Source organism: Stylophora pistillata, chromosome 12, assembly GCF_964205215.1.
Source record: "Stylophora pistillata chromosome 12, jaStyPist1.2, whole genome shotgun sequence".
Taxonomy (NCBI): Eukaryota; Metazoa; Cnidaria; class Anthozoa; order Scleractinia; family Pocilloporidae; genus Stylophora; species Stylophora pistillata.
The window spans coordinates 21,958,881-21,970,827 of NC_142530.1; the positions used below are offsets into that span (position 1 = coordinate 21,958,881).

Sequence of the window (11,947 nt, forward strand, 5' to 3'; positions counted from 1 at the left end):
AGGGATCTACAGGGTTGTATAGGGGTTTACAGGGTTGTGTAGGGATCTACAGGGTTGTATAGGGGTTTACAGGGTTGTATAGGGGTTTACAGGGTTGTATAGGGATCTACAGGGTTGTATAGGGATCTACAAGGTTGTATAGGGGTGTACAGGGTTGTATAGGGATCTACAGGGTTTTATAGGGGTTTACAGGGTTTTATAGGGGTTTGAAGGGCTGTATAGGGATCTACAGGGCTGTATAGGGGTTTACAGGGTTGTATAGGGTATTACAGGGTTGTATAGGTATCTACAGGGTTGTATAGTGGTTTACAGGGTTGTATAGGGATCTACAGGCTTGTATAGGGGGTTTACAGGGTTGTATAGGGATCTACAGGGTTGTATAGGGGTTTACAGTGTTGTATAGGGATCTACAGGGTTGTATAGGGGTTTACAGGGTTGTATAGGGGTTTACAGGGTTGTATAGGGATCTACAGTGTTGTATAGGGGTTTACATGGTTGTATAGGGATCTACAGGGTTGTATAGGGGTTTATAGGGTTGTATAGGGATCTACAGGGTTGTATAGGGGTTTACAGGGTTGTATAGGGATCTACAGGGTTGTATAGGGGTTTACAGGGTTTTATAGGGATTTACAGGGTTGTATAAGTGCTTGCATGGCTATATAGGGCTTAGCAGGGTTATATAGGGGTCTATAGGCTTTTAAAGGATTGTGTAGGGTTTAACAGGGTTGTATGGGACTCAGGTCATAAGAGGAGTCGGTAGAAAATGGGAAAAAGTCTGAGTATGACTTCAACGCTGGTGAGAACACCCTTGGGAGAACGTTTGTGAAATCTAATGTCGATCTAAAATTAAATACAATAGTAATACAATTAAAAAACAATACAATGCTATCTTCATGAGTGTCGTCGAGCTCAAATCGTCTACAGTACTGCCTGAAAATTCTTGTTTAACCGTTCAACCCCTAAGTGTGACGAGCTTCTATTTTCTCCGTTTATTATCACTACTTACAAAGGTAATAGTAGATATCTCGCAAAAAGACTGGGGCTAGAACACAGATTTGATGTCACTTTAAGGTACCGGCGAAAGAATTGTTGCCACCTTTGAAGGATGATGCAATACTTGTTTCACCTTACATTAGAGGCAGAAATTGCAATTGTAAACAATACTCGATTTTGAGAAGGCATGGACGTAAGGATTGAGAAAGGAACGCAGTCTTGCCAGGCTCCCAGATAAAGAAAGCGACTGCTCGCGCTATCTGAGTGAAATTCCAGAATACCGTGATATACCTGACCGGTGCCGGGTAGCCGAGTGTGTCAGTCTCCTGATCGGGGTGGTAGTCTGTCTTTAAGACTCTTGTCATCTCTATATGTTGTTGCTGATCGGTTTCTCGCAAATTGCTAGCCAGATTTTTGTATCTTTGAAAAATTAAATATTCAGGAGAGGAATTATTTTCTTCTTTAGTGTGATATATAGGGCATTTCATCGAGTCAATTTTAAAGAACAACAAAAATATACCTATCACCCCTCTCTTGTTAAAAAAATAGCAAGCGGTGCATGACGCTAGTCATGAACGATATCTCCATTGTGATTGGTTTAAGAAGCTCATGTGATACATTCACCGCGCCACAGCTACACATCTCCATAAATTTACTTGTTATCGACTAGTGAGCAAGGTCCGACATGGCTAAATATTGAATTGATAGTCTCTTATATTGCAATCGAGGTGCTGTGAGAGGGAGTATGTGCATCAAAAAGGATAGGGAAAATAGTTTATCTACTAGGGGATAATAGTAAATTTCACTATGCGGATAACCGGAGTTTTGTATGAAGATGTCGCCAAGCTCATTCAACGCTTCAGTCGCTACCAACAGTCTTCTTTGTCGATTGAGCAATTCACGACTTTCGGTGAGTACAGTAGATTTGCCATCCTTGTGAGGGTCGTGTTCTCATAGCAATTAACAGTAATGAATGAATGGATCTGTTAGGAATAAAAACGTAAGCCTACTCTCCAAGACGCTGTTTTACAGATGCCAGGCAATCAGCCAGATAAACTACCTCAATTATCATCCTTTGTAAGGATTATGTTCTCCTTTTGTTCGATTTACTTCAGCAGCTTTACTTTCAGTTTTTTACTGCTTTTCATTTGGCTTGCGAGATTCAATGCCGGCGAGCATTCGTTATTCTTCGAAAACACGATTTTTCACAAACACACTTTCTGTAGTTTAACCCTTGCCCACCTTTGTTGACGTATATTTTCGTGCGCTCATTCGCGCGTAAAAAAACATTTCACTATCATTTTTTTTAGATAAAGAGATAGAAATTTATATATTCCCCGCTTTAAATTCTGTAGGTTTTTTTTTGGGTAAAATGATCATCAAATCAAGTTACCGGGGGTCTGTTGATCTAGAATCACGTTTCACTTTTTAAGGTCATTTACCTTGTTGACGTAGGGGACGGCGCCCCCAAAACGCCCCTTTTTCCTTGTTGATGTTTGAAATAGATCCGTTTTTCGATTACTTTTGCGTCATGTGATGGTCAGAAGGTTAAAATCATGATTCATAACCTGTTTTTATGTGAAATACAATCAACAAAACAACTCGTGCTGAAAAAGACTTTTTAGTTGTGATCTCCTATTGTAACCTGTTTTCTGTTATGGTAGTCATACCTTGAATATTTACTCAGTTGCCCTGACATCAATTTGGGAATTTACTCAAAATGTACTTTCCTCAGTGTCTTCTTTGTTGATTAAAACAGAAGTTTGCCTCAGAAATGTCACCCAATTAAACAAAACATTTTGGCTTCCATGCACAGTAAACATAAAATTTTAAGTTCAAATGATGTGGTTTATTGACGATGATGTATTCCTGTAAAGCAAGTTCTGGTCAATAAATTCTTAAGTCAACAAGTCACTAACAAATATTAATGACTCAGACTAAATTTTCATTCTGTGAATGATAATTTTTTTATATTTACGTGTTTTGTTTAAACAATTCTCAGAAAACTACAAGATTTTACTCAGTCAACAATGTTCAAGCTTTTGATAAATATAGATAATTAGTGTAGGTCCTGTGCATCAATGTCAGGTGTTGTTTTCCTTTTTTTTTTAAATCCTGATTGTTCTTGTTACATGATCATGTCTTCACACAAACTCACAGAGATAAACGTTATGTTAATTAATTTGAGGCTAATGCCAAAATAGTGCTACAATATCAAATTACTTATGGTTGCTTTTTGCAATGTCATGATTCTTCTTTGTGGACAAAAAAAACCATCGTGCCCGATGTTAACCTACAGGCCCTTTATGCAAAAGAAATACCTCAAGAATATTTTAAGACTGCAGGCAGTTTTGATTAGTTGAAATACAACAGTTTTTACTGTTACCAATCATATAATGTCCTACACATTTACTGTGTTCGTAAAAGTATGGTGTAATGCCTTGTCATCCTGTGGGTCATTTGTTAAGCTGTAATTGTTATCATGGGTGCTTTTTATTCTTAGCAGTCTGAGAAGTTTCCTTTTCTTGACTGTTGAAAAATAAATCTTAAAATTTGGAAGAGAGTAAATAAACATTTGGCTTCCTTTATTTATATAGGCAAAACTGCAAAGCCCATAGAATCTTTACAGTTTGGTCGACATGAATTACCTGTGCGACTTGCGCATATTATTCGTGAGATTGATCTTCTTCCCAAGAACTTGCTGAAGACACCTTCAGTTGAGCTTGTTAGAAGCTGGTGAGTGTTTGGACTTTTCACCCTTACATCAGTACACATATTTACCAGGGCTCGAATTTAATTTTTGAATCACTAACCCCTCGGGTTAGTAGGCATCTTATTTACTAACTAAATTATAAAGTTTGGTATCCAAGCTCACAAGTTACGATATCTCAAATATTGAACATTTTGATAACAACGACTAGGACAAATTGAAGAGTAGCTGAAAGTGCATGGTGACCTTAAAAACATTGACAATTATGCACCTATTTTATTTCTCTCTTGTTTACCATGATTAGTCAAGAACAGTACATCTACAGCACATTCTCTAAAAAGAGTTTAAGTTCATTAAACAACTTGAGTATTTTAAGAATTCCTCTGAGAGTTGGGCCTACATGCTCTTTGTCCTGAGGTCTACCAATGTTTAAATATGTTAGAAAATTTTACTAACCATGTCGGGTTAGCTGGACCCATTTTTAGTAACCAAATGTTGAAAATTACTAACCATTGGTTAACAGGTTACCGTTAATTTCGAGCCCTGTTTACCATACCTTTTTATCTACATTACTCCAGGAGCTTACTAGTGAATGGATTTTTCTGTCCTCATTTCTGCATTTTTGAGTTAATGTATGGTTTTTTTTCTTCCTGTTTAAGGTATGTTCAGAGCTTTAGTGAATTAATTGAGTTCCAGGATGAACAAGAAACAGATGAAGTTTCAAATAGGTAATTTTTTTTAGCTATTTATTAGCAGTGCTCTCTCATATTTTATATGTAACAGGTTACAGAAATTTCCAAGCTGGAGGAGTAATCCTTTTACCTGTTGCATTATCAAGAATTACAAGTGATTTTAAGTGGTAACAAGAGGTTTTATAGGCATTGAATTTTATCAGTTACTGCCTTAGAAGGAGAACACTGTATTTACTACCAGTATATGAGTGTAGTAAAACTGGACTTCAACAACAATCAAAGAACATTCTGTTGACGAGGTTTGGCACATATAAAATAAATGGTAGTCTTTTCATGTTTGTGTTTCAGATATACCCAAAGTTTGATGCACATCAAACAGAGGCATGATAATGTTGTCGAGACTATGGCTCAGGTATTTTCTTATACAACTCAATGAAATTAACTTATAGTTTATTTCATTCTCATTCCTTAGACTCTTGAATAAGCCACCTTTTTATCTTTCCTTAACTCTTTTAAAGTTGTGCTCAAATCATACTTTTATTTTTTTATAACTCAGGGAATTATGGAATTAAGAGAGAGGGAAGGAGATGGTGCATTTCATCCATCAATAGAATACTTTTTAGGTAAAACATACATGTACCTTTGATTACTGCATTTCAAAGAAATACTTTGAAGCTGTTTCTGTTTGCTGTTCATATTGCTAGTATAGGCAATATGTTCCCTGAAGAACTAAAAAAAGTTAGTCCTTAGGTAAAGAAATTTCATAAAAGTAAAAAGGGCAATTCATGCCTTCAAACAGAATCTCTTTGTTGTGACCTTAGTGACAAAGTGAAATTTTTTGTTTGTAACACATACTTGCCAAATATTGCTACTATTCCATCCTTTTGAGGTTACTACTTTTGAACTTACTTTGAAGGAAAGTCTAGTGTTTTCTTAGAGTTTTTATCAAGAAATGACTTGATAAGAGGATATAAGATATAATTTATGGAGAATACATCTGTAGAACAAAATTGCTTACACCATCAAAATTTATGAAGAGAATTTGTTTTCTTACCAACAGATCGTTTTTACATGAATCGGATTAGTATACGAATGCTTATCACGCAGCATTGTAAGTACATGATTATGCATCCTTTTTTCCTTTTTTTAAAAGCTTTACATCTGTAATAGTATCATGAATTAATTACATGACAAACTAAGCACTGGCTCTCATCAATCGAGACACAGCTGAAAAAAGCATTTTGGGCAATCTTTTTGCTCAGATTACAATCCTGAAACCGCTTGTCTGAGTTTGTTACTTAAGATTAAAACCCTACATTAGGAACTACTGACCTGTACTTGTGGGTCAAACATTTCAATATAAATACACAGTCTACCAGTAACAGGTTTGGAAGGAAAAAAAATTCAACTACAGTGCTGTAGGAGATATCATTTGCTCTACCCCAAATTATCTAAGCTTACTTGTGAGAAATATGTGGTCGAATGAAGAGAGAAATTAAATTTAGATCCAGCCAGTGAAAGGGATAACTGTGTATGGTGTAAAACTGAGGATAAACTCTACATTCTCTTTTTTGTATTTCTATTTACCAGTGGTGCTGTTTGGTCAAGATGCAAGAAGCTCTAAGAGTAATTTTATTGGCTGTTTTGACCCAACCTGTCATGTTGCTTCTGTAGTAGAAGGTATTTGTTACACTTGATATTGTTAAATTGCATTTCAAAACCTCTCTGTCCATCACAGAGAAGGTGAACACACACAGTGTGGTGTGTAGAGTACTTGTCATCTATTGGTGTAGTGTAGGTTCAATTCCCAGACCTAACTTCACATATGGGTGGAACTTACTGTTGATTCTTGTCCTTGCTCTCGAAGTTTGTCTACTCACGCTAAAACCAGGGCTCCAAATTCTTATTTGGATTGACATTCTTAAGACTGTAGGTAGTAGAATATTTTACACTGACAAAGTTGTGGGTGTGAAGTGATTCCATGCTTAGTATCAGATGCCTCCTCTTATTTTTCCCAGATGCAATCAACAATGCTGCCTACCTGTGTGAACATTATTATTGTGCTGCTCCTGAGGTGGAAATTTCTGAGTTTAATGGTAAGCTTTCTTCTCTCAAATTCCGTTTGAACATGTACACATGCAAATGTATATATTCCAGTTTGTGATTCAGTTTGTGATTCCCACAAACACCTCTTGTTATCTCTGAAAGATGTGCATTTTGTTAGAAGAAAGCATTTCTTACTGTAATGTTTATTTTATCTCTTGTAATGATGTAGGCGTCAGTCAATTTGGAGCTTCAACTAATGCCCCACTCAAGTGCTGGATTTGATGGTCAATTTTTTCTTAAAAGGCACTATCAGTCCTTACAGTCCTTTTGTTTTGGGCTATTAGATTGCAAAAGTGAACTCTTTCCTTTTAAACACCACCATATTAAATGAAAAAAGCACACATATTCCATTGAAAAGACTTGACACTTCCAGATCTAACTCACCACCCCACCTAGGCAGGGTTCAAACTCCCCACTCCCAGGGCAAGGGTGATAGTCAAATGCCCATGGGTTGTCCTGAGGGGGGTGGGCTGAACTTTTGAATTGATAGACACATTACTTTCGTGTGGAGGAGGTTAAACAGTGTTGCATTTTTCCCATTTAGCTGTTGATCTTAAAAAACCAATCCAAATGGCCTATGTACCTGGACACTTGTATCACATGCTTTTTGAATTATTGAAGGTATGTCATTAGCTCACTATTTAAATTGCCCTTGAGGTGAAAAAAAAAATGAGAACAACTGTTGTTGTTGTTCTTTATTGATTTCAGTTTATTTATGATGAAGTTTCACTTGGTTAACATTAAAAAATAAGTCTCATTCTTTTGGCAAAGAGTTCTCATTTAAACTGTCAGCCCTTACCAGATTATATTCCAGGTGAGTTGCATTGAGGGAGCTGAATCATCTGAGATAGTGGCTATAAATTAATTTTGCTGTGTCTGAACTTGGCTGATCAAGTTTACTGCACAACACTTTGAACTTTAAGAAGTGAGCTGCTTATGATAATGGAAATGACTCAAATGACAAGTAATTACCTAAAAAAAACTTTCTCTGCTTTGTAATTTAGAATGCCATGCGTGCAGTTGTGGAGCAACATGGAAGCAGTAGTGATGCACCACCTATAAAGATCATGATAACCAAAGGAAGACATGACATGACAATCAAGGTAATTTCAGTAAATTGTACTTTTTTTTATGGAATATTGCAGTCTTTAGCGCTAGATTCTTTTTAAATTTGTTTTATTTATTCCTTGTTAAAGATAAGGATGTTTACATCCAAAGCTTGAACATATCTCTTCTCTGTGTACCTTTCAATAAACGTTGGCCAGCCTTATATATATCTTATTAACCAAGCGTGAGGGCTGTACTGGGAGAATATCGGCACGAGGTCTTGACAGTACGGACCGAGCGCAGCGAAGTCCGTACAAAAAAGACCTAGGGCCGATATTCTTCCAGTACGGTCCTGAGCAAGCTTGGTTAAAAAGAGATTTATTATACGACTGAAGTTCAAAGGGATACAAGTGTGGTATCAACCGGGACCATTCGGGACAGTGCCCGGACCAATACTTCGAGAATATTGACCAGCAATAGAGCATTTTGATTGGTTGATTTTAGTTATTGGCCCTCTGACTGCCCGAGTCATGTAGTAATAATAAGCATAATTGCCTAATGATAAGTTCCCTAATAGAGAATAGTCTTTGAAAGTTCCTTTGCAGTGACAGCCACTCTTTACTCGGTTTTATCAAATGAGTTGATTATTTAAATTAGCAATGGTAAGGATTTGCTTAAGTTGACATTCTGAGAGTTAGCTTTTGGTCAGAGCTAACTCAAAGGGCTAATTCTTAAACCATCAGCAATATCAGCTTCAGAAACTCTACACGAGAGCCAAAGTATCTTGTAATAATCCCCGTCAACATAGCACCACAGTTAGTAAGTTACCCCTGTACTCTTTTTTCTTTCTGACTTGAATTTGTTGCATAATAACCAAAAATTCTGTATGCAGATATATTTACAATAATTATGATTAAAATTATTTCTGAATGCATGCATGTGTTTGATTTGTAAATAGCCTTCTATTATTAAAATTCTACACATACCCATGCTGTAATTGTCCATTTTTTTTTTATAAAAGCTGCACAAGTTATCATTACTTTCCCATCATTGACACTTTTTCAGTAATTGAGTTCAATGATGTAGAAAGCTCAAATGTTTGTTCATTCAGTTTAGAATTCCTTCCCTTTGCCATTTTAGATTTCTGATCAAGGAGGTGGAATCCCAAAGAGTACAATTGACCAAGTGTTTGAGTATCACTATACGTCAGCACCAGAGCCACTAAAAGCTGGTTCTGCTGCACCTATGGTAAGAAACACACTGCATTTCCTACGATGTGAAATTTAATGTAGAACCATGTATGCATGCTTCAAGATGTGAAGTAATGTATCGATCAAATTAAAACTGTAACCACCCCACCCCCCCCCCCCCGAACATTTGACTTTTGAAGATTAGGGCGGTCAAATGTCTGCTCCACCCCTGGCTAAAATTGTGTTCAATGCCCTACCTAACTCAGCGACCGTTACTTTGTACTTTTGTACTCGTTTACTAAGCTTCAAAACCTAGATCTTGGATCGGCATCAAACTGATTACTAATGAGAAGCAAGAAAAGTAACAACAAGGGTCTTGATAAGCCAGCTCAGTTCTGGTGTTGATACGTTTTTTATTTCCTTTTAGGCCGGTTATGGATACGGGCTGCCGTTATCAAGACTCTACGCTAGATATTTTGATGGAGACATGCAGCTTTATTCCATGGAGGGTTTTGGTACAGACGCTGTAATCTGGTTAAAGGTGAGATATTGGTCGTCTTCTATAGCAATAGCTTATATCGTGTATTATTATATGGCTGTCTCACAAGGACTGGGAACTACCGAATTCACGAATTTGATTGGCTGAAATCTCTATTGAAAGAGGTCTAGATTTTCCCATCTAGACCGGTGTAGAAAAAAAAGGCACAAAGAATATCAAAAATTGGCATATAAGACACAGCCATATAATAAACATCTTATTAACCGAGCTAGATCGGTCTGTATGGGAGAATCTTGACCTCGGTCGCTGGTACAGATCGAACCATAGTACTGGCAACCTCGGTCAAGATTCTCCCATACAGACCTCCCGCTCGGTTAACTGCCTGATAATGATGGGCCGATACCGATACCAAATATTCGATACCAGCGATACCGAGGTTGGATCGAAAAATATCGATACTAGCGAGGAGTATCGATTCTTTCGATACTGCACGTGACCTGCGCTTTAGTCTCCCGCGACTAACCGCTGACAAGTAGCCGAAAAGACTTCGGGCTCGAGATCGTGTACGTGCGCAATTGTGTGCAATGTAGGACTGCCACAGTGAACCGGTCAAAGTGGCCGGTTCTTGGAACATTTCACTGTGAAATAGGACTCGATTTTATTAACTGTAAATGTAAAGTCACTCAGTACAACGGCAACAAAATCCAAACTCACAACAATCCAGACATTACAAGGACATATCTGGAGCAACGAAAATGAGTTGAGAACTACTATGCCTGCTTACGAAAGAGAAAACCTCGAGCGAGAAAAGAACTGAGAAAGGCTAAATAGTTCCAAAGTATGGCACTTCTGTATGGTCCTATTGAAGCGCAGGATCTATAATAAGTCGGGCACTCGTGTTTCGTTATTATTAGGGACCCGTGTAGTAACTGATAAACTTTCATTGTACGCCTTATGATCATGAATGCGAGTGAAAGTTACAGATTGCTTAGTATAGCAAGTAGAAAGATTGCATCATTGCGGTCTTTTTCATTTCCTTGAGGAAATGAAATCTGTACATAATAAATTGGAATTTTGACTTGCTTGACTGTCTTGTTGATGCTGCTATAGACTGAACAGAAAACCATGAGAGAGTGCCTTCACTAAGGTAGTCGATCAGATCACGTGACTTACCGATCATTTCAACGACATCACAGTGTCGATATCGAAGAAAAAAGAAAATGTCGTACTCGGTATCGTCTCGATTCGAAAAAGCCGTATCGGCCCATCCTTACTGCCTGAAAAACGGTCCTTTTTTTAACTTGAAGTGACGGTCGTTAATACCCGTGAGAAGATTGAGACGAGCTGGGAGAGGTTTGCCGGGGGTCTGGGCTCCTTATCAGTGCCAGACCCCCATGAAGACCTCTCGCTGGCTCGCGTTTCTTAAGTCTTCGTACCTTTCATAGCTACTGGCTGAGAATAAACACAAACTTTCCAAGTATTTGTCTCAACTGCGTCGAAGAGTTTGGCTTAATGATGCGGCGGTTTTTGTTTTTCAGGCGCTATCAGCTGAAGCAAGTGAAATTCTACCTCAATACACCAGACGGACACCAAAGAATTATGAAGAAGTTAGACTAGCAGCTCAGCACTGTCGAGATTGGAGCTCTTCCAAATTCTACGGATATGGAAGTAAATCCATGTCGACATATCAAGGAATGATGAAAGCTAGGAGGTTGCATAACAGTCGAAGGACTGCCAACTCGTCGTAATTAGGTTTTACACTAGGGTCCCGTGTGCAGACAGAGTATTTTAGATAGACTTGTCTTTGATATTATTTTACCAGAAAATTTCGTAAGGTCTTCAAGTCCAACTTTACTTGACTCTAGATAGAGGAGAAAGATAGATTAAATTTATTAATCTCACCTGAACTACATTTTGTATGGGCAGCAAATTCGTTGCAGACAGACGCCTCTGTGGATCTGGACAATTCAAGGTTCGAATATTGTTATTTTCGAAATGATCATAGACAAACGAAGTCCCACCTGACAATGCCAGTCAAGTTGTCTTAGTTGAGGAATTTAAAATTGACACAGCGATTGGGTAAAGTTTTCTTCTATCTGCTTTAAAACTATATTTTATAATATATTTGTGAACATAAACTGGTACAATAATCTCAGTGTAAGGAAACAAATGTTTTAAGTTATTTACACGATTTTTCCTTCGAATTTTCAGTCCGAGGACCGTCGTTTTGATCCACACGCTCAATTTTTCACTAAGTTATCAATGTGTTTACAAAGATGTATTTAAAGGAGATTTCAAAAGGGTCATGACATTGAGGGTTTTTCTCGTGGGGATTTAGTTTCTTTAATTATATCGTCTTACGATTGAATCACTTCTCCGTTATTTAGATCGTTTGTGGTCGGAAGTGTTAAGAAAAACTTCCCACTTAGTAAAATTAATAATAAGTTTTGCTAGTAATGCTAATCGGTTGGGAAAAAATCACTTTGTCCTCCCGCTTTGAACTGGACATCTTTGCCAAGACAGATGTCGAGAAAGCAAAATATTAATTGAACAGTTAGGAAACGTGAACCAATTAAAAAATTACATTGGAGAGAGCTTTGGTCTTTTACGTCTTTCTTGGATGAAGGCATAGCAGTTGAACTGAAACCAAGCTAAACGACCCTGGATTATCCCAAGAAACCCGCACGATGCAAAGGAACAACCACTTGAG

The 11,947-nt window shown here is 37.6% G+C and overlaps 1 protein-coding gene across 1 annotated transcript; it reads left to right on the top strand.

Annotated features, from left to right (window-relative positions):
* Positions 1-1,540: 1,540 nt before the first annotated feature.
* Positions 1,541-11,831, top strand: LOC111341445 (pyruvate dehydrogenase (acetyl-transferring) kinase, mitochondrial). Its single transcript, XM_022948411.2, has 13 exons — positions 1,541-1,903; positions 3,591-3,729; positions 4,363-4,431; positions 4,744-4,807; positions 4,952-5,018; positions 5,456-5,506; positions 5,986-6,075; positions 6,414-6,491; positions 7,046-7,122; positions 7,506-7,604; positions 8,689-8,796; positions 9,166-9,279; positions 10,776-11,831. Exons 1-13 carry the CDS (start codon positions 1,801-1,803, stop codon positions 10,983-10,985), a joined length of 1,269 nt encoding a protein of 422 aa, XP_022804146.1. The 5' UTR covers positions 1,541-1,800; the 3' UTR covers positions 10,986-11,831.
* Positions 11,832-11,947: the final 116 nt, after the last annotated feature.